Source organism: Dermochelys coriacea, chromosome 15, assembly GCF_009764565.3.
Source record: "Dermochelys coriacea isolate rDerCor1 chromosome 15, rDerCor1.pri.v4, whole genome shotgun sequence".
NCBI classification, from domain to species: Eukaryota; Metazoa; Chordata; order Testudines; family Dermochelyidae; genus Dermochelys; species Dermochelys coriacea.
In genome coordinates this window covers 14,598,827-14,619,660 of record NC_050082.1, presented here as the reverse complement: position 1 = coordinate 14,619,660, position 20,834 = coordinate 14,598,827, and the positions used below count along the sequence as shown (strand labels likewise).

The following is a 20,834-nucleotide window of genomic DNA, read 5'->3' as shown; positions in this document are numbered from 1 at the left end:
GAATTTGGGAAACAAAATCCACATTTGAAGGAGGGGAGGAAACATAGTGTACAAATAAATAATGGTTGTTTGAAACTGCTCAGAGTTATCAGTAGCCCGAGAGTGGATGGATTAGTGGGCAGGTGAGGTGGTCAAAGTGGCTTTATCCTATCGCTATGTAAATATATCACAAGAACAATACATATAAGGTAGTGTGGCTTTTGTTGGTTATGGTATTGAATAATATTGATAATCCCTTTTAAATTCTAGTATCAGAGAAAGGTCCGATCTCCATGGCTACTCCAGTATTTAAAGCATTAAGGCTAACACCACCATGTGTCCTAGCATCATTGTTGGAGACTTGGAGTATGCAAGAAACAATCTTTATTAAAAGTCTTATCCCACATTAACTGGTGTTTTCCTATAACCGTCACACAAATTGCAATGGTGGTGGGGGGGAAGCATCTAGCACCGGTATTTCCAATTCTTTCAAACTCACATCTCCATATGGAATCCTGAAGAAGAGTGCAGGTGGCCGGCTCCTGTTGAGGGTCAGGAAAGGATGACTTCCAGGAAGCGGTGACCTCCAGCCATCTGCCAAGCCTCATTTATAATAAGTTACACATATGCCCAGCAAAGCTCATGAAAATGCATGAGGGTTGAACCCTTCATGTCCATCTTTGGGAGGCTCACCCTGATATTATCAGGGACTCTTCATCGGATAGGCCACTTGGATAGATTTTTTTTAATCTATTAACATTTACATCACCATCTTATCAGCATAGTAACATGTGATTAGCTTACAAGTCTCTAATATTTCACCCCAGCTACCAACATCCTGTGGTGTCTATTGATCTCTCAGACATTTTCTTCCAAACTCAGCAGTTATTTTTCAAAACATCAGCACACAAACAAATATAAGCTCAACAGATTTATTCATTTACTTGTGCTAGCTTATCTTTATAATATAGCTACCTTAATCTAAGTCCCAAGGCCTAATAGTGGCTAAGCGAGGTATCTTTCAGGCATAAGCCTGTAGGTTTCTTGCATTTCAGCTTCAAACATTAAGCTTTATTTAAGCAGGTTACCTACCAGGTATTGATGTCTTATATACTTCCCTTATAATAGATTAATTTATGTGTTACAAGCTACAGCGGAGTGGTACAAAGTTTTCATTGATAGTTGCTTGGAATGCCAGGTGTAACTCGCTCATGCTCCATCATTTGTGGGCCATAGGACTCCTGCAGATAAGCCCCTGATCACCATGTATCCCATATAGAATACTTATACCTCTTAAAAAGAAAAGGAGTACTTGTGGCACCTTAGAGACTAACAAATTTATTAGAGCATAAGCTTTCGTGAGCTACAGCTCACTTCATCGGATGCATTTGGTGGAAAAAACAGAGGAGAGATTTATATACACACACACAGAGAACATGAAACAATGGGTTTATCATACACACTGTAAGGAGAGTGATCACTTAAGATAAGCCATCACCAACAGCAGGGGGGGAAAGGAGGAAAACCTTTCATGGTGACAAGCAGGTAGGCTAATTCCAGCAGTTAACAAGAATATCAGAGGAACAGTGGGGGGTGGGGTGGGAGGGAGAAATACCATGGGGAAATAGTTTTACTTTGTGTAATGACTCATCCATTCCCAGTCTCTATTCAAGCCTAAGTTAATTGTATCCAGTTTGCAAATTAATTCCAATTCAGCAGTCTCTCGTTGGAGTCTGTTTTGAAGCTTTTTTGTTGAAGTATAGCCACTCTTAGGTCTGTGATCGAGTGACCAGAGAGATTGAAGTGTTCTCCAACTGGTTTTTGAATGTTATAATTCTTGACGTCTGATTTATGTCCATTCATTCTTTTACGTAGAGACTGTCCAGTTTGGCCAATGTACATGGCAGAGGGGCATTGCTGGCACATGATGGCATATATCACATTGGTAGATGCGCAGGTGAACGAGCCTCTGATAGTGTGGCTGATGTGATTAGGCCCTATGATGGTATCCCCTGAATAGATATGTGGACAGAGTTGGCAACGGGCTTTGTTGCAAGGATAGGTTCCTGGGTTAGTGGTTCTGTTGTGTGGTGTGTGGTTGCTGGTGAGTATTTGCTTCAGATTGGGGGGCTGTCTGTAAGCAAGGACTGGTCTGTCTCCCAAGATCTGAGAGAGCGATGGCTCGTCCTTCAGGATAGGTTGTAGATCCTTGATGATGCGTTGGAGGGGTTTTAGTTGGGGGCTGAAGGTGATGGCTAGTGGCGTTCTGTTGTTTTCTTTGTTGGGCCTGTCCTGTAGTAGGTGACTTCTGGGTACTCTTCTGGCTCTGTCAATCTGTTTCTTCACTTCAGCAGGTGGGTACTGTAGTTGTAGGAATGCATGATAGAGATCTTGTAGGTGTTTGTCTCTGTCTGAGGGGTTGGAGCAAATGCGGTTATATCGTAGCGCTTGGCTGTAGACAATGGATCGAGTGGTATGATCTGGATGAAAGCTAGAGGCATGTAGGTAGGAATAGCGGTCAGTAGGTTTCCGATATAGGGTGGTGTTTATGTGACCATCGCTTATTAGCACCGTAGTGTCCAGGAAGTGGATCTCTTGTGTGGACTGGTCCAGGCTGAGGTTGATGGTGGGATGGAAATTGTTGAAATCATGGTGGAATTCCTCAAGAGCTTCTTTTCCATGGGTCCAGATGATGAAGATGTCATCAATGTAGCGCAAGTAGAGTAGGGGCATTAGGGAACGAGAGCTGAGGAAGCGTTGTTCTAAGTCAGCCATAAAAATGTTGGCATACTGTGGGGCCATGCGGGTACCCATCGCAGTGCCGCTGATTTGAAGGTATACATTGTCACCAAATGTGAAATAGTTATGGGTCAGGACAAAGTCACAAAGTTCTGCCACCAGGTTAGCCGTGACAGTATCGGGGATACTGTTCCTGACGGCTTGTAGTCCATCTTTGTGTGGAATGTTGGTGTAGAGGGCTTCTACATCCATAGTGGCTAGGATGGTGTTTTTAGGAAGATCACCAATGGACTGTAGTTTCCTCAGGAAATCGGTGGTGTCTCGAAGATAGCTGGGAGTGCTGGTAACGAAGGGCCTGAGGAGGGAGTCTACATAGCCAGACAATCCTGCTGTCAGGGTGCCAATGCCTGAGATGATGGGGCGTCCAGGATACCTCTTGACTACCACCTATAATAAATAGCCTTATGTCAACGTACGCTGCCTTGCATCGACCTAGCTGTGGAAGTGTCTTCACTTAAATTTGTCTCCGACATAAGTGCCTCTCTATGCTGATTTGGGAACACCACCTCCCCCAGCGGTGCAGAGTCAGGGTCAATGTAATTAGGTTGATGCAGAGTCAGTGTGGACACTGCATGGCTTATAGCCATTGTTACTGGCTTTCAGGAGATGTCCCACAGTGCCCTGCAAGGACAAGATCATTGATACAAGTGCTCCTGGTGAGGACTTGCGCCACTGGTGTGCACACACACACTCACACACAGGCGATTTAATAACTACAGCCACCAGGGTTTAAGTCCACATAATTTTGTTGTGTAGACATGGCCTGTATTTCCTTTTCCACTATCTCCCAGTCCCAGTGAGCCCTGTGGCCAGCCTTCCCAAAGCCTTTGGGAAATCACCGGAAGGCTCAGCTGGGTGCAGAGAGGGAAGATCAGTACAGGGTCTCCCAGGAACTCAGAGCCACGATGGGTTTCCTCGGGATAGATAACCAGCCTACCCACAGCTGGAGCTGCTCGGTCCCCAAATCCTCCAGCGGCTGCACAGTGCAGACCCCTCGGATTTCCTACAGATCAGTGTTGGGGGCTTATGAGAGGAGGCGGGGGAGGGTGTCTTTTGATGTCTGAAGAGCAGCGGGAGCCTGTAATCGCTGTGGAGGCAGAAAAGGCTCACACCCACTGCGCGTGGTGCAAGGAGAGACAGAAGCCCCTCGCAGGCGAGTCTGGCGGCTGGGCCCACACCGAGGATCGGGGCCCTGCTGCTCCCCACCCCCATGCCGGTGTTTTGACGGGACCGCAGGCGGAGGCTGGATAAAGAGACGTCATTTGGCAGCAGCCCGGCGTGCGCCTGAAGAGATGATCGGGGAGGAGCGGACCGAGGAGGGGGGCGGCAGCCGAGCTGGGCAGGGTCGGGGCCAGGATTACAGCAGCTTCCAATGGACGAGGGTAGAGAGTGGGAGCAATCCTGCCGCTACCGGCCTGAGGAGGAGCCCCCAGCAGAGGAGGTTTGCATGCTGCTGCGGCCTGATGCCGGGGCGACGGAGGCGATTGCAGAAGGGCCCTGTGCAACCCAAGCCCCTCCCCACCAAATCAAGGGCAGAGCGGGCCAAAGGGCTGGCTTGGGAGAGGAAGGAAAGGTCACCCCGCAGACTGGAGAGTTTGCAAAGAAGGGAGCGACGCTCCCCCAGCTGGAGGGCAGCGTCCCCGGGAGCTCTGCCTGCGCTAAGGGGCGCAAGGAGAAAGAAACAGCCGCCTTCGCGCCCCACCGTGCCGGGCTGCGAGGCGCAGGGCGGGAGATCCAGGCTGCCCCGGGGAGCCGCCGCGCCGGGGGACGGGAGCCGCTGGATTTGGCGCAGCGGCCGGATGGTTCCCCTGTAACAGATGGACGGTCTCGCACCCAGGTCGCAAGGGGAGGCGAACGTGCGTGATGGATGGCGGGGGAGCGAAGCGCTCTATTGCAGGGGCTGGAGATTTTGGGCAGCCGGGCTAATTGCAGCTGGGGAAAGGAGCATGTATGTGAGTATTACCGTGGATCGATGTCCTGTATCCGGCGTTGGCTAGAGGCAGAGGATGATTTCAGCTCTTGTTTCGGTGGGATCCCAAATGCAAACGATTTGCCATAGATTATCAGGGAGCTTTCTTCTCTCACTAAGCATGTGCCTTCCAGCATATTTCTGGTAACCCCTTTGTGTATCCCTCCTCCCCCCCCGCAATAAACTTAGAAACCAGTTTGCATTTTAACATAGGGGTAATTGCTTCAAATACGTCTACTTTAAGCAAATAGACGCCAGTATTGGTTGAGTTTTACGGGTCCTGTGGAAAGACAGTAAACAGAAACGCCTAATGCATTGCTTTACAGGCTGCACTCATGTTTTAAACTTTCCTTTTAAATAGCTGAGTAGTAGATGACTTGGCAGAGCCTACCTAACAAGCAAGACGCGGCCGCGCTAGAGGTATTACAGTAGTTGATCGCCTTGGCAGGTGCAAGGCAAGGGAAGTGGATGTTATTTCGTTCCCCCCGAAGAGCATACATTTGTAGGCAATCCAAGCTACGCTGCTGGGTTGCCAAATCTGCAACATTCCCATGAAGTTCTGCACACAGCAAGGGAGCTTTTCATTGCTCAGAGGCGTGACAATAACAGCTCCAAACAGAAAGAAAGAAAGAAGAGCAGCGCGAGCTAGTGGCCGTGATAGAAACTGCTCAACGTCCCTGACTCCGAGACTCGGGAGTGCTGCATATTTCCCCTGCTAAAAATCTGCCGCAACGGGTTAAAACAAACAAAATAGACAGTTGCACCAGTTGGGTTTTAGATCAGGCTCAGTCTGAAGCTCCGTCCCCTCCATCTCCTTGCGAACCAAGGGGAACGTAGGACAGGCGTGTTACAGTCCAGTCCTGGCTCCCCCCCCCCCTCCAAGGCAGCAGGATCGACTGTGAGAGAAGCCACCGATGATGGGCAGGGCAGGGGTTTGGGGTGTGCATCTTATTACAAAATAAATAGAGTAGCTGCCTGGGCGTCCAAGCGTTGGCGATAAAAACATTGTTAAGAGGTACAGAATGGTACAGTTCATGTTCCCCACACTGAGCAGCAGAGAAAACAGCTGCCAAGGCTGTCTAATCCATCATATTTACCAGGAATTGAAGCAAATCAAAACAAAACTGGAGCAGACACTAAACCGAATAAACACATCTTAGGCTGTGCTCTAGGGGACCTGCCAAAGAAAGGAAGTTCCAAAAGGATGAGCGCTCCACTACAGAGCTCTGCTGCGAGTCCTGGAACACACAATTCTAGGAACCAAATCTAGGGGGATCCCTGTTCATCTCCATTTATCATGGCAGGGTGCAAGATGAGAGGTGGGGGTGATCCCATGCCCAGCAGAAATGAACTGGAGGGAGGGCAGGGAGATGTTTGCTACTGGACAGAATATGGGCACAGAATGAATGGGATAGAAGCACCCATTTCAGAGTGAGCCTGAAGTGTATTGTGTTGACAATTATTCCTTATCCCTAAGCTTCCAACAATATTTTAATATCTATAAGATGCACTTATTAATCTCTAGGCATTTTAAAGAAACTATAACTCCCCTTTGGACAAATGCAAAATTATCTATCAATCAACCCTTTCAGAAAGGGAAGTCTAGGTAAACGTATTGGCCTTGCATGTGTCCTGAAGGTCAAACTTGGGCTGCCTTAGGTAGGATTCCAGACTTGAGGACCCTCCTCCACTGTTAACGCTCTGCTCCAAGGCATACAAAGCTGACACTTGTATGTTAATTTAAATACAGCAAAACTGTATGTCAACCATTGAGCAAACTTTAAACTGGCATATGCTTCTGATAAATTGGGAGTGTGTTTCATTAGCCTCAAAATGCCAGATGGCACTCCACACTTCTATAGCATTCTGCCATGCCAAGGTCTTATGTGAATGAATTTTCCCAAAGGTTTAGAAGGATCTGAAATCTTCCGAAAACAGGAGTTTGAATAAACAGTAAGCAAGCATGGTATGAAGATGCAAAATGCTACTTTCCAAGCAAAATTCTGGAAGTTTCCCTGAGTAGCATTTAGATGGGAGGCTCTCAGGGAGAAAAAGTTCTGGAGAGTGCAGGTCTAATTAGTATTTTCCTTTCCATGTTCTGCTTTGCCATTGCCTTCTCTATTATTTCCTCATGCCATTTAGACTCATAGACTTTAAGGTCAGAAGGGACAGTCATGGTCATCTCATCATACCTCTTGCATAGTGCAAGCCACAGAGCCTCAACCACCCCCTTCTGTAATAAGACTCCTAACCTCTGGCTGAGTTACTAAAGTCCTCAAATAATGATGTCAAAAGACTTGAAGTTACAAAGAATCCACCATGGGTACTGGTTTAAACCTGCAAGCAACCTGTGGCCCATGCTGCAGAGGAAGGTGCAAAACTCCCCAGGGTCTTTGCCAATTCCTGCCATATTTGGGGTCAATCAGTCAGTCAGACTCTGAGCATGGGGGCAAGACCCATCAACCAGAGACCTGGGAAAGAATTCTGTCCCAACGCAAGAGCCAGTGCGCCGTACCGGGGTGGATTGGCTTCCCCAGGCGCAATTTAAAGGGCCTGGGATAGCGATTTAAAGGCCCAAGGGCACCGGCAGGCTCCGGGGACGATTTAAGGGGCCCCGAGGCAGTAGTGGCGGCCAGAGCCCGTCCTCGGAGCCCTGGGGAAGCGGTGGTGGAGTTCTGGGTATGATTTAAAGGGCCCAGGGCTCCAGCTGCTGCTAGTGCCCTGGGCCCTTTAAACCGCTGCCAGAGTCCCCAGCTGTTGCTGTTACCCCAGGGAAGGGGAAGGAGGCACTTGCCGGTACAGGGTAGGCAGGGGCTAGCTCTGACCTCCCCCAGCCCCGCCCCTTCTGCCTGAGGCCCCACCCCTTCCAGGGGCCAGAGCCGGCCCCAGTCCAGCCCTGTACCTAGTCTTACTTTCACCCTGCTCAGAGCCCTCCCACTCTAGTGTCCCATCACCAGCCATTGGAGATATTTGCAGCATGAAGTCATAGATCTACTACACACCACAGTAGGCAGTCTCATCATACCATCCCCTCCATAAAACTTATCAAGCTCAGTCTTGAAGCCAGTTAGCTTTTTGCCTCCAATGCTCCCCCTGGAAGGCTGCTCTAGAACTTCATTCCTTTGATTATTATAAACCTTCATCTAATTTCAAGCCTAAATTTGTTGATGGCCAGTTTATAAGCTGTCACAGGATAAGAGGGAAGGTTCTCTTATGGATTGGTAACTGGTTAAAAGATAAAATACAAAGGGTAGGAATAAATGGAGAGGGGTAAATAGTAGTGTGGCCCAAGGGCCTGTACTGGGACCAGTCAGTCCTATTCAACGTACTCATAAATGATCTGGAAAAAGGGGTAAATAGTGAGATGGCAAAATTTTCAGATGATACAAAACTACTCAAGATAGTTAAGTCCAAAGCTGACTGTGAAGAGCTACAAAAGGATCTCTCAAAACTGGGTGACTGGGCAACAAAAATGGCAGATGAAATTCAACATTGATAAATGCAAAGTAATGCACACTGGAAAACATAATCGCAGCTATACATATAAAATGATAGGGTCTAAATTAGCTGTTGCCACTCAGGAAAGATCTTGGAGTCATTGTGGATAGTTCTCTGAAAACATCCACTCAATGTGCAGCAGCCGTCAAAAAACTGAACAGGATGTTGGGAATCATTAAGAAAGGGATGGATAATAAGACAGAAAAGATCATCTTGCCTCTATATAAATCCATGGTACACCCACATCTTGAATACTGAGATGTGGTCACCCCCTCTCAAAAAAAAAAAAAAAATTGGAATTGGAAAAGGGCAACAAAAATGATTGGGGGTATGGAACGGCTTCTGTAGGAGGAGAGATTAATAAGACTAGGACTTTTCAGCTTGGAAAAGAGACGACTAACAGGGGATATGATTGAGGTCTATAAAATCATAATTGGTATGGAGAAAGTAAATAAGGAAGTGTTATTTACTCTGTCTCATAACACAAGAACCAGGGGTCACCCCTAAGCGCTAGCTCCACAGCTCCCATAGGCTGGGAATCACAGCCAATGGGAGCTGTGGGGGCGGCACCTGCAGGTGGAGGCAGAGCACAGAGCCACGCCTCTACCTAGGAGCAGCTGGCACAGGTCACTGCTTGCCAGGACCCATCCAAGGTGAGCGGCCCCTGGATCCAGCACCCTGTACCTCCTCCCTGCTGCCCCTCCCACACCCAAACTCCCTCCCTCTTAGTTAACTGGCATTTTTCACTTACAGGAACTCCCCCATTCCTCCAACATGCCGGATAAAACAGCTTTTACTGTAAATTCATGGAGGATAGGTCCATCAATGGCTATTAGCCAGAATGGACAGTGATGGTGTCCCTAGCCTGTTTGCCAGAAGCTGGAAAGAGGCGACAGGGAATGGATCACATGAGGATTACCTGTTCTGTTCATTCCCTCTGAGGCACCTGGCATTGGCCACTGTCGGAAGACAGGATACTGGGCTAGATGGACCTTTGGTCTGACCCAGTATGGCCGTTCTTATATCCCTTTGTTCTTGTTCATTTAGTTTTATGCTTAGTACATATTTAAATTAGTATGTTGCTACACAATGGTGGCTATGGCTCTGGGGAGGCTTTTCCTCCTACCTGCAGGAGGAAAGGGTGTTATTAACGATAAGTTATAAGGGTCTCAGTAAAGGATTGTTACAGATATGGGCGCAATAAAACATGCTTGGGCTATGTATTAATTTAATCAGACTTTCATTTTCCCAGATCTATGTATTTGTTAAAGTACAATTAAAAAAATCAATACAAGACCCAAGGTCTGCTTTTCATAATTACATAAGAGTACCTGTGAGATATGCACACAGCAAATGCTATACAACTTTAGAGATGCTCAAATTGCCCTATGCCCCCAAAGCAGCCCCAAGACTGGCATGTCTGTTCCTTCCCCAGGCAGGCACACTCCATCTCTGCTTTCTTCTCTATGGGAAAATTCAAGAGAAGCTATGTAAAGGGAACCTCATGAGTTTCTGGCTGATAGGTAGATATTTCCTTATAGGAGCAAGATTTCATCCTAAATTTTTACCACCGAGTTTTATCACAGTACAGATTGTAAAAATTGAGGAAAGAACCTTATTATATAGGCCCAGGTCCTAAGAGCATTATGATGCAAATTTGCACATTGAATCACTTTTTATGAACGAAGACTTTTGAACAGTGCCCCAGAGATAGATTAGAGTAGGAAGTTATGCTTGAACAGAATACATAAATTCAAAGGTAAGAAATAGAAAGCAAGATACAGAAGGGAAAAATGATCAGGCAACCCTGCATTCTTCAACCCCTGACAGGCTCATGGCTAGTTTCCCAGCTGCCAGCAGGGAACCCAACCAAAAAAAACCCCTCCGCAAATGTGCCAGCCAAGGAATCGGACACCCAGCAAGATGCTGCTGCTGGAAAAGATACTCTACAGCTTGGCTTCTGTGCAGGACAGCTGTCAAACATGGTCCATCTGTGGCTACAGCTGTTGATTCCATTGCTGAAGGAAAGGAGCAGGCAGAAGACAAATAGGGGGTTTCCACAGGACTAACAGGGTCAGAAATACTGTCAAGTCAGCATCGCAATTACAGGGTTGTGCCATCTTTTTTTTGTTTTTTAATTGCACATTTTAATAGGTGCTTTGCTCACTCACTCAGTAGATGCCCAAATGTAATGGGTGAAGTAACATGATAGTTCAGGAATAATTCCTCTGCACTGACATTCAGAATAGAGAATCAAGAAGGCATAGTTTCTTCTGACATTTTAAAGAAACCACAATTACCTTATTAGTCCACTTTCACTACATCAGTCACTACAGATGAGATCTCTCGAGCTACTGACGTGGCAAATGTACACATATTAATCAGTTACATAGAGCTGAGAAGTTGAAAGGGAAAGAAAATAGCATTTTCCATACACATTTACACCTAAAAATTAAAACAAGGGCATCAAATATTGCTACAGGATACATTCAGACTGAACTACAAGAGTGTGGAATTAATTCAGCATTAAGCAGATACTTTGAATGTACAGGCTATACTTTGAATGTACAGGCTATACTTATTTAAAACTACAATAATTAGATTTTATTAACCAACAGTCCTCATATCACTTAAGTATTTAACAAAGTTATCCCCAATTCTGTTTTCCAAAAGTTGTTCCAGTCCACTATTTGAATTAAAATGGGACATTTTGGAAGAGAATTGACCCATTTCAACACTGTTGTTCTCAAGGTTCTTTGCCCACCGTTCCCGGTTATTTATACAAGTTAGTCTACTAAAGTCACAGGCCCCAAGTGCTGAGTTTATGATGTAAGCTTACATGCAGAGATTAGTTCCCTTCAATGACAAATATTGTAAAAAAACAGTTTGGTGCCCTAAGAAAACAACAGGGACCAACTAAACAGTGTCCCAAATCTCACCATTTTCATCACGTTTCACTCATGTTTCATAAAGCCCCAGCTCCTGAAGTAGGCAAGTACATGAGAATCTCAGCTCCCCCTCTGCCCATTCCCCCCATAAGTTACCAGCCTTCACTGGTTGTGAGGAAAATGTGACTGCCTAAGGGCTCCACAGGTAAATAAAAAATGCCCCAATTAGTTATTTTCTAAAAATCTCATGATTTTAATACTTGGCATTGGGATACTGAAGAATAATACTGTAAAATATCTATCTCCAGAGGACTTCACACATACAGGAAAATGTGTCATCACTGTTACAAGCCATCAGTTTCTACAACTGCAGCACCTCATTTCCCATATGCATTCAAGGCTTTTGAAACTGGTATTTATCTACGCTAGACCTTGACACTCCAAGCCTGGCTGTATTTTACAGCTAGGTCAATCTATAACAGTGGTTCTCAATCAAAAGTGACTGTACCCCTGGTGGTACACAGAGGTCTTCCAAGGAGGACATAACTCATCTAGTTATTTTCCTAGTTTTACAATGGCTATATAAAAAGCACTAGCAAAGTCAGTACAAAATTAAAATTTCAGAGACTTATTTATACTTCTTTATATATTACACACTGAAATGCAAGTACAATATTTATATACCAGTTGATTTCTTTTATAATTATCTGGTAAAAATGAGGAAGCAAGCTATTTTTCAGCTTGACAGAAGCTTTGACATATTTGTGTTTTTATGTCTGATTTTGTAAGCAAGTAGTTTAAGTGAAGTGAAACTTGGGGGTATTCAAGAGAAGTCAGACTTCTGAAAGGGGTACAGTAGTCTGGAAAGATTAAGAGCCACTGATCTACAAGACCTTCAGCAGTACGACTGCAGGTATGAGAAGAAATGAAGACTAAATCCATTGTGACACAAATATTCCTGTTTGGATGAAAGATTATTGAAGGATTTAAATTACATCATCAATTCATTTAGAATCAGAAAATAAATTAATTTCTTAATTGGTCAAGACATGGGGGGGAGGGGAAGGATGTCTTCATTAGTGTTAAACTTGTTACATGGAGCATCAAGTAAATGTCAATATCACATCAGAGAAAGAAGTGTGTCTACTACAAGAATGATGGAGAAGGGCTTTAGAATGCCATAGCAGAAATTTGTGATTTAATAGATATGAAATCAGTTTAAATATGTATTATCTTCAAAAACAAATAATGGAATATAAAGGAGGCTAAAGACCCCTTACTTTACTAGGTTTTTACCTGGAAATCAATTTCTCTTACATATAAGAAATAGGTTTCAGAGTAGCAGGCGTGTTAGTCTGTATTCACAAAAAGAAAAGGAGTACTTGTGGCAGTTAGTCTCTAAGGTGCCACAAGTACTCCTTTTCTTTTTATATAATAGTACTTAGTATGGATTTTTGAGTCTCATCCAAATGCAGAATGACTGCTGTACACACAAACAATTGTTTATCACAAGGATTTTTGTTAAACCCACAAACTGGAAATAAATAGTTGCATGATATGCCACAGTTTCACCATCAAGGAAATGATTTGTGTATTTAAGGTGTTCTAAACATGGAAACCATAAACATAGAAAAATAGATTGTCTAATCAGTCTCCTGGTTCGTATACCTAGCAGGCGTTTTCTCACTATTGTTAAAGATTCTCTGAACATCCAAAGCAAACTAACATTATTGTATATGGCTCTAATCCTGCAGAAACTTTCCCCATGTCAGTAGTTTTAACACTTCTGAATAGCCTCATTAAATTGACCACAAATTTGCTGGACTGGGGCCTGAAGTGTTTTAAAACTAATTCAAATCTTTGTTAACTTGAAAGGGGAAAATAAGTCAACAGAAGACAAAATGACTTGTGTCCTTCCTAACCAAAATAACTATCTCCTGTTCTTCTTGGTTCTAGAAACAGCCATCTCAAGAACAGGGAAGGGTACACTTGTTGTGGAAGTCAAGCTGTACTGCAAAATTAAAGATCAACTTGTTGAGGGATAAGCACTTCATACATTGACTCTCTGTGCTAAAGATTCAAATGTTTGTAGGGAGTGAGGAGTGGTAGAGTAGATCTCCCTGGGTACTTTTACGCCTACATACGCAGAAACAAAAACACTTGAGTACTTATAGCCCTACTCTCAGTTTCTTTCTTCTTTTGTCTCTGCTTCCAGTCTAGCTTGACTCATTGTACCAGTAGTCATAAGGGCAAGAAAAAAAGGGCCAAGTCCAGCACACTCCTACTCAGTTACGGTAATGGGAGTGATAAATGTCCAGGCCCTACCTGTGAAAGAGAGACTGCAGGGATATGAACAGTTGGGGGTCAATCCACTGGGCGAACGAGCCTGCTCATATCCACAGGCACAATGCGCTGCCCCTCTTTTCAGCAAACTCAAAATCTTCCCACAGGACAATGAGTGCAAATGTCTAATCTCCCACCTCTTTCACCAAAGCCTCTGGCTTTGTACATAAAGGTCCTTGGCTCCTGGCAACAGTACAGATAAGAAGGTGTAACGCCAACTATCTAGCACATGCTGCCACCCCTCTTGAAGTTATTTATAATGCTGGCTTCAGGGGAATGGTCTTTCATAGAACAAGGAAGGAAAGAAGCAGCTTATATTGCAGCATTTAGAAAAAATATTTTTGTAATTTACATTTGTTTCTACCACCTTATTGATCTTCATTTTAAAACTAAGTATTAGTAAAATGAGTTCAGCTGTACTATAATGGACAATACAAAACACTGATCCTTCAGCCTGATCCACTTCTACTGAACTCTGTGAAAAGACTCATTAACTTTAGTGGCAGCTGGCCCTAGTTCTGGACATTTGCGAAAATGTTTGACTACAAGTTAAACTGATTACATCTCAAATAAAAAGTCAGTGACAAGTCGGTAGCACCCAGTCTCCAGCTAAAAGTACTTGAAACTTCTGAATTGCAAGGTTCAGTGAATTTCTACAGAAAACAGGCAAAACAGTCCACTCACCTCTTTTTGTAAGTAGGAAAAGCAAGTAAGTGCTGCAAAAAGGCTGGTCAACAGAAGAATTCTTGCACTGGCAAACTGGCTAATTGCAAACAACTCTTAAAAGAAAAAAACTGAAGCCTCTCTGAGGCTTAATTGCATAAATGATCACATGATATTAAGCACTTGTCACCACATTTAATTGCAGTGCGCTATGTTTGAGCCAAGTAGTGCTATAGCCCCTGCATGCTTCACATTTGTAAACAGTTGTGACAGTAGCAGTAAAGGGAGTAAATGCAATAGCCCAAACCAATTTCTTGCTTCAGTAATTGATAGTTCAGTGACTCCAATTGTAATTAAACAAACAGTCTATTCAGGGAGACAAGTGCTTCTAATTTTGTTACCTTTTGCCCAACCTGCTGTGCTGAGCAAAATTGAGGACAATTTTTGTATAAAGCAAATAGAGCAAGTAACTTCTATAGCAATTTGCATCTTGAAAATACTTTACAAACATTACTTAACCTTCCTCATACCCCATTATGACAACTGAGCGTTATTCCCTTTTTACAGGTGGGGAGAAAGAAGCACAGAGAAATTAAATGACTTTTTCAAGGTCACAGCGTTCCTGACCAATACTCAGAATCATAGACATGAGAGCTTGAAGGGACCTCAAGAAGTCATCAAGTCCAAGCCCCTGAAGAGGCATGACCAAGTAAACTTAGGTCATCCCTGACAGGTTCAACCTGTTCTTACAAAACCTCCTGTGATGGGAATTTCACCTTCCTTGGAAGCCTATTCAGAGCTTAACTACACTTACCATGAGGAAGTTTTTCTTAATATCTAACCTGTCTCCCTTGCTGAAGACTAAGCCCATTACTACTTGTCCTACCTTCAGTGACAGAGAACAGTTGATCACAGTTCTTTTTATAAGTCAACATACCTGAAGACTGTTGTTATCAGGCCCCCCCAGTCTTCTTTTCTCAAGACTAAACATGGCCAGTTTTTTAAACCTTTCCTCATAGGTCAAGTTTTCAAAGCCTTTTATCATTTTTGTTGCTGTCCTCTGGACTCTCTCCAGTTTGTCCAAATCTTTCCTCAAGTATGGCACCCAGAATTGGACACATTGCTTCAGCTGAAGCCTCACCAGTGCCCAGTAGAGCAGGAGAATTAGCTCCTGTCTCCTACATACAACACTCCTGTTAATAAATCAAAGAATGATATTAGCCATTTTTGTAACTTCACATTGTTGACTCATCTTCAATTTGTGATCCACTATAACCCCCAGATCTATTTCAGCAGTACTACCACGTAGTCAATTATTCCCCATTTTGTAGCTGTGCATTTGATTTCTTCATTCTATGTGAAGTACTTAGCACTTATCTTTATTGAATTTCATCTTTTTGAATTCAGACTAAATTCTTTAATTTGTCAAAGTTGTTTTGAATTCTAATCCTGTCCTCCAAAGTGCTCGTAACCCCTTCCAGCTTGGTGTCATCCACAAATTTTCTAAGTATACTTTCCACTCCATTATCCAAGTCATCAGTGAAAATATTCAGTAGTACCAGACCCAGGACTGACTCCTGCAGAATCCCATAGATGGATGCATCGCCTAGTCTAATAGGAAATCATTGATAACTACTCTTTGAGTACAGTCATTCAACCAGTTGTGCACCCACCTTATAGTAATTTTATGTAGACCACATTTCCCTAGTGTCTCTCTCTCAAAAATACATTAGCTAAGGTTTGCTCTTTTTTCTGAATCTGAACAATCATGAACACATAGCCCTATTCTTAATTCATCTGGTTTCTTCTAGTGATCTTTCAAAGTGAGGTGTGAGTACAAAAACTAAATAAAATGAAAAAATTAAAGTTCAAATGCAATTGCTCCTTCAGACTATATAAAGAAATTTGTTTAATGAACAGAATTCTATAAATAGTAACGTTCTGTAACAGTTCTCAGAACAATCTTACCCACTTAAGTCGTAGCAGTACCACTACCAAAAATGCAAATTCTTAAAAACAAAACGAAACACCACACATCCAGAGTGAAAAATAACTGTCTCCTTACCCCAACGTATACAATATTTACATTTTTCCAGTGGGATGTCTTTAAATGCAGATACAGCACACATTGAAACCCATTACAAACATTAGAAGTAATTTTCAAGTGAACTGCAAATTTTTTCCTGGAAGATTGGATTGTTGATTCCATTACCTCTACATGATGCCCTGTTTGAGAAATATTTTCCCCATTCTAGATCTATTCCATCTTGTCATTTAGTAATGTTCTTTCACTAAACAGCAGAGACTAGTTTCCAAAATTTTAATGATAACTGCAAAAGGAACACAAAATATAAATTTGCATTATATCTGGGATTGATCAGAAAGATGTTTTACTTCAAATCTGTCACTTCCTTTTGGACTGGGTAGAAGGGAAGAAAGTAATAAACAAAGGAAATTACAGTGAAAACTAATAGAAACACAAGCCTTTTCCACCAATTGAATTAGAAAATTCAAACAGTACTTTACCAAACAAATTTCAATATGTGATCCACAAAACTGCAGTTCCCCACAGAAGTGTTGCATTCCTAGAATATCCTAATGCCCTTCTGTTGTACAGAGAGTCAGTTACACAGACAAGACAGTATTTACAAGAGACCCAGGATTGGCAGCTCCTACTCCTGGATTAACAGCTACATTAAAGTCCTTTAACCATTCATAGCTCATCATGTTTTGCAGGGTCCATGCTGGGTTTAATGAAAACTCCTTCCATTGCCATCCAGTAGTTGTGATGATTAGGAGAAGTCATGCCATGAACTTCCCGTTGGCCTTTGATTGGGTGGCCATATTGTTCTCCCGTTATTGAAAGGAATACATCAGTTCCTATGTGCTTGAAACGCACTGCATCCTCCCGCTCCCAGTGTGTCCCACTGCACTGTACGGTCCATATATCCAAGTCATCTCCTTCACCATCATCACCAAAGGCACTTACTTCCTGAATTAGAAATAAGGGAACACCAATGATACTTAAGACACCAATCACTCAGCCAGTAGGGGGAATTGTAAAGACAAGGGTAGGTGGGAAACAAAAAGTGATGTTGTATTGCTTTTGTGGCAATGGATCTAACCCAGATGGGATAATTTGCCCCCCTATAGTCCAGAGGGAAAGTGCCAAAAATAAAGGCATTATGAACAAAAATAAAACAAGGGAAACAGGACAATCCTTTTGAGGAAAAAACCCTTGAAAACTAAAGAACAAAATACTCCTCAGATACAAGGCTCACCTTCCTTCCTCTCAGCAAGATAGTATGGCATCAATCAGGTATTTACCAATAAGTCATTCTTATGAAAGATTTCCTCTCAGTCATTTATTTTATTACTACTTATATCGCAGTAGTGCCTAGAGATCCCATTGTGTGAGGCACTGTACAAATACATAGTAAAAAGACAGACCCTTCTCAAAGAGCTTACACGCTAAGCAGACAAGACAAATGGTGGGAGACCATGCAACTTGCCACGGTCACACAATAGGTCTGTGACCAAGTCAGAAATAGAACCCGGGTCTCATGTATCCCAATCTAATGTCCTATCCACGATATGATGCTTCCTCTCAGGAAGGAAGACTCCAGTGAGTACTTATGGAAACCCACAACAGCTAAATAAGAAATTTATTTTAAAAAGTATTTTCAAATTTTGCAGAAATACTTGCTAAATGATGAGGGAGGGAGCCGGGAGGACTAAGAAGGGGAAACGTTGCTCTTCAGAGAAATACAAAGATGAAGTGTGTAAGTGTGACTGTGGAAGCAAAGGGTTCTTTTGATGTGGTGGGCAGAGAGCAAAATGAGGACAGAGAGAGACTTAGGGTATGTCTACACAGCAGTTGAGAGGGTGCTTCCCAGCATGATCAGACAGACATGTGGTACCTCTACTCAAGCTAGTGCACTAAAATTAGTAGCATGGCTAAAGAGTGGTGTAGGTGGTGGCTTGGGCTAGCTGCCTGAATAAAATTCTGCCTGACCCCTGGATACTCAGGCAGGTAGCCCAAGCCACTGCAGCCACATTGCTATTTTTAATGTGCTAGCTTGAGCTGAACGAGTGTGTGTCTGTCTACCTGCACTGGGATGCACCCTTCCAATTATATGTAGATATACCCCAAGTGACTTGCCCAAGCTCATGCAAAAAGTCTGAGGCAGAGTAGGTCTCACGGGTCCCTGGCTAGCATCCAAACCCCTGGACCATCTTTAGTCTCATGCTGATCTCTAGTTTCGCAAAAACTTTTACTTTACCAAATGACTGCTCCAAATTAGGGTGAAGACTATTTTAGACACTTTTTCCATATACAAGAGAAATCTATAAAAGCACAAGCTTTGAGCGCACCATCATCTTACCTGATTATTGGACAGTGGTGACGGGAAGTGATGGGTGTGTAAGTTTTTTCCTGTGTTAACATGGGTAAGTCGTATTGCTTGCCCACACTTCACTGGTGTTCCTCGTTGGCAAGTGTCGTCATTTTTCCCTCGAATCCGCCAGTAACTGTTAGCATCATCTGAAGCTTCAACTCCAGTCACCGATTGCTGCCCACTTCCTGTTTGAAAATAATTTAAAAATGGTGGTTGACCTAGCCCATCTTTCACCAGTTCAGGGAATCAAAAATACTTTACTACTAAAGAGCATCAATCTACTCAAAACGAATAATTGGAGGGGAACAGCAAAGGAGGGTTGCAAGACTAATTTCCCTTCTCACCCTATTTTTACACCACTCCTGTCATTAGTACCGCTTCTAGATCAACGTCCTCACCTGTGATGCAAACCCAGAAAAATATATATACTGAACTGTTGAGAAATAGAAGAGATTCTAATAGACAAATATTACCACGGGATGCCAGGATTTTCATAGGTGTTGTGCCCTAACAGCTCCCCTATTGACTTCAATGGGAGTTGCAGGTACTCTGCACCTTAGAACAGTGGTTCTCAATCAGGGGTCTGGGCCCCCAAGGGGGCCGCAAGCAGGTTTCAGGGGGGCTGCCAAGCATGGCCAGCATTAGACTTGCTGGGGCCCAGGGTAGAAAGTCAAAGCCCCACCGCATGGGGTTGAAGCCTGGGCCCTAAGCCCCACCACCTGGGACTGAAGCCAAAGCCAGAGCAATATTGTTTTTGTTTTGTTTTGTTTGGGGAGGGGGGGCATGGCATGAGGCGCCAGGTAATTGCTCCGCTTGCTATCCCCTAACCCCAGCCCTGGCTTTTATATGCAGAAAACCAGTGGCATAGGTGGGCCGTGGAGTTTTTAATCGCATGTTGAGGGGGGCCTCAGAAAGAAAAAGGTTGAGAACCCCCTCCCTGCCTTAGGATATCGGGTTCTGAAGATGTAGAAACAGAATACCACTCATTAAATTAAGCATTTTTAAATTAAAGTCTCTGTTGCCTATGGCTCCAGACCCCCCTTGTGGATGCCCCCTAACTGTTCTGAGCGGCTCTGTGCTGGATAGAGTAACGCTCAGTGGCAAGCGTGCTGCATGTGAGAACTTAGCTGGTGATGTGCCTCTCCATGTGAAAAACGAAACCTGGGAGATATTAACAGGAGACTTTTGCATTTTCTCCCCCCCCCCGGGCTTTATGCCAGAGGCATTTAACCAGGGGAGCGGCCCTTTTTTCCCAACCTCTTCCTTCGCTCTTATGCGAGCCCATTGAGCAGCACCGGCCTATCAGCCGACTCCCTCCCCACATCTCCCGCCCCGCGAAAGGCATCGCCGCCACGAAAGCCTCGGGCCCACGGAGAAGGGCAGCTCGCCTCGGCCAGCTCCTCCCCACGGGGCTCCAGCCGCGCCCCTCCGCAGCTACGGGGCGCGCCCGGGCCAGCCCGTCAGCTCCGCGGGCAGGGCCCCGCTAGGGCTCCCCTCTCCCCGGGCAGGCGACTTCGGGCCCCTGGGTCGCGCCCCGCCCCGGGGCAGGGCTCTGGCCCTGAGCCCACGCCCACCTCGCCGGCATCCCCATCGCCCCGCTCCAGTCCCCGCCCCCGAGTCCTCCCGCGCTACCCACCCTCCGCCCCCTTCCTCAGCCCGGCGCGCCGGCCCCCTCCTCCGCCCCGGGCCCGCCTCCCCCTCAGGCCGCCCCCGCTCTCCGGCCCCGCTCCTCACCCGAGCCGTACTTGACCTCATGCGAGTGCAGCCGCACGTTGTGGCGGGTGTTGAGCAGCTTCAGCACCGACCCGCAGGTAACAGCGCCCGGCCCGGGCTCGCTGCCGCGGCCCGGCTCGCACAGCAGCGCCAGGAGTAGCAGGAGGCAGCGGCGCCGCATCTCTCGTCAGCCCGGCGGCTCCCCACCCAACCAACCAACCAACCAACCAACGCACCCGCCCGCTTCCGCAACCGACCGGCACCCCGCTTCCGCATCCCGGCCAATCATACGACGCCAGCACCGCAGCCTGCCAATCCCCGCCCGCCTCTCTTCCAACATCGCCTCCGCATTGGGCCGCCACCTGCGGACCGCGCAAAGCGTCCACGAAGGAGGAGCCCATTGGGCTACGCAGATGCCGAGACGACCAATCAGAAGAGGCGGCGTGGCACCTCTCAGGCTACGGACCAGAGGGAAATTAGAAGTTGGAGGCGAAGGGAATTAGTCAGTGGGGCCTGGCTGCATGGGGGCAGGTGGGAGATCACAGGTGGGATGGACCTTAGATGCGTGGGGTTACCTCATGGACA

At 45.1% G+C, this 20,834-nt stretch overlaps 1 protein-coding gene and 1 long non-coding RNA gene across 2 annotated transcripts; one reads left to right on the top strand and one right to left on the bottom strand.

Moving 5' to 3' along the window:
- The first annotated feature begins 5,772 nt into the window (after positions 1-5,772).
- LOC122456806 lies at positions 5,773-20,700 on the top strand. The gene is made up of 4 exons (XR_006275885.1): positions 5,773-5,783; positions 13,248-13,257; positions 19,133-19,286; positions 20,688-20,700. It is a non-coding gene; the product is annotated as an uncharacterized LOC122456806 (long non-coding RNA).
- SDF2L1 (stromal cell derived factor 2 like 1) lies at positions 16,022-20,619 on the bottom strand. Its single transcript, XM_038373414.2, has 3 exons — positions 20,271-20,619; positions 18,525-18,721; positions 16,022-17,131 (listed from the first exon to the last, which is right to left on the bottom strand). Exons 1-3 carry the CDS (start codon positions 20,428-20,430, stop codon positions 16,853-16,855), a joined length of 636 nt encoding a protein of 211 aa, XP_038229342.1. The 5' UTR covers positions 20,431-20,619; the 3' UTR covers positions 16,022-16,852.
- Positions 20,701-20,834: the final 134 nt, after the last annotated feature.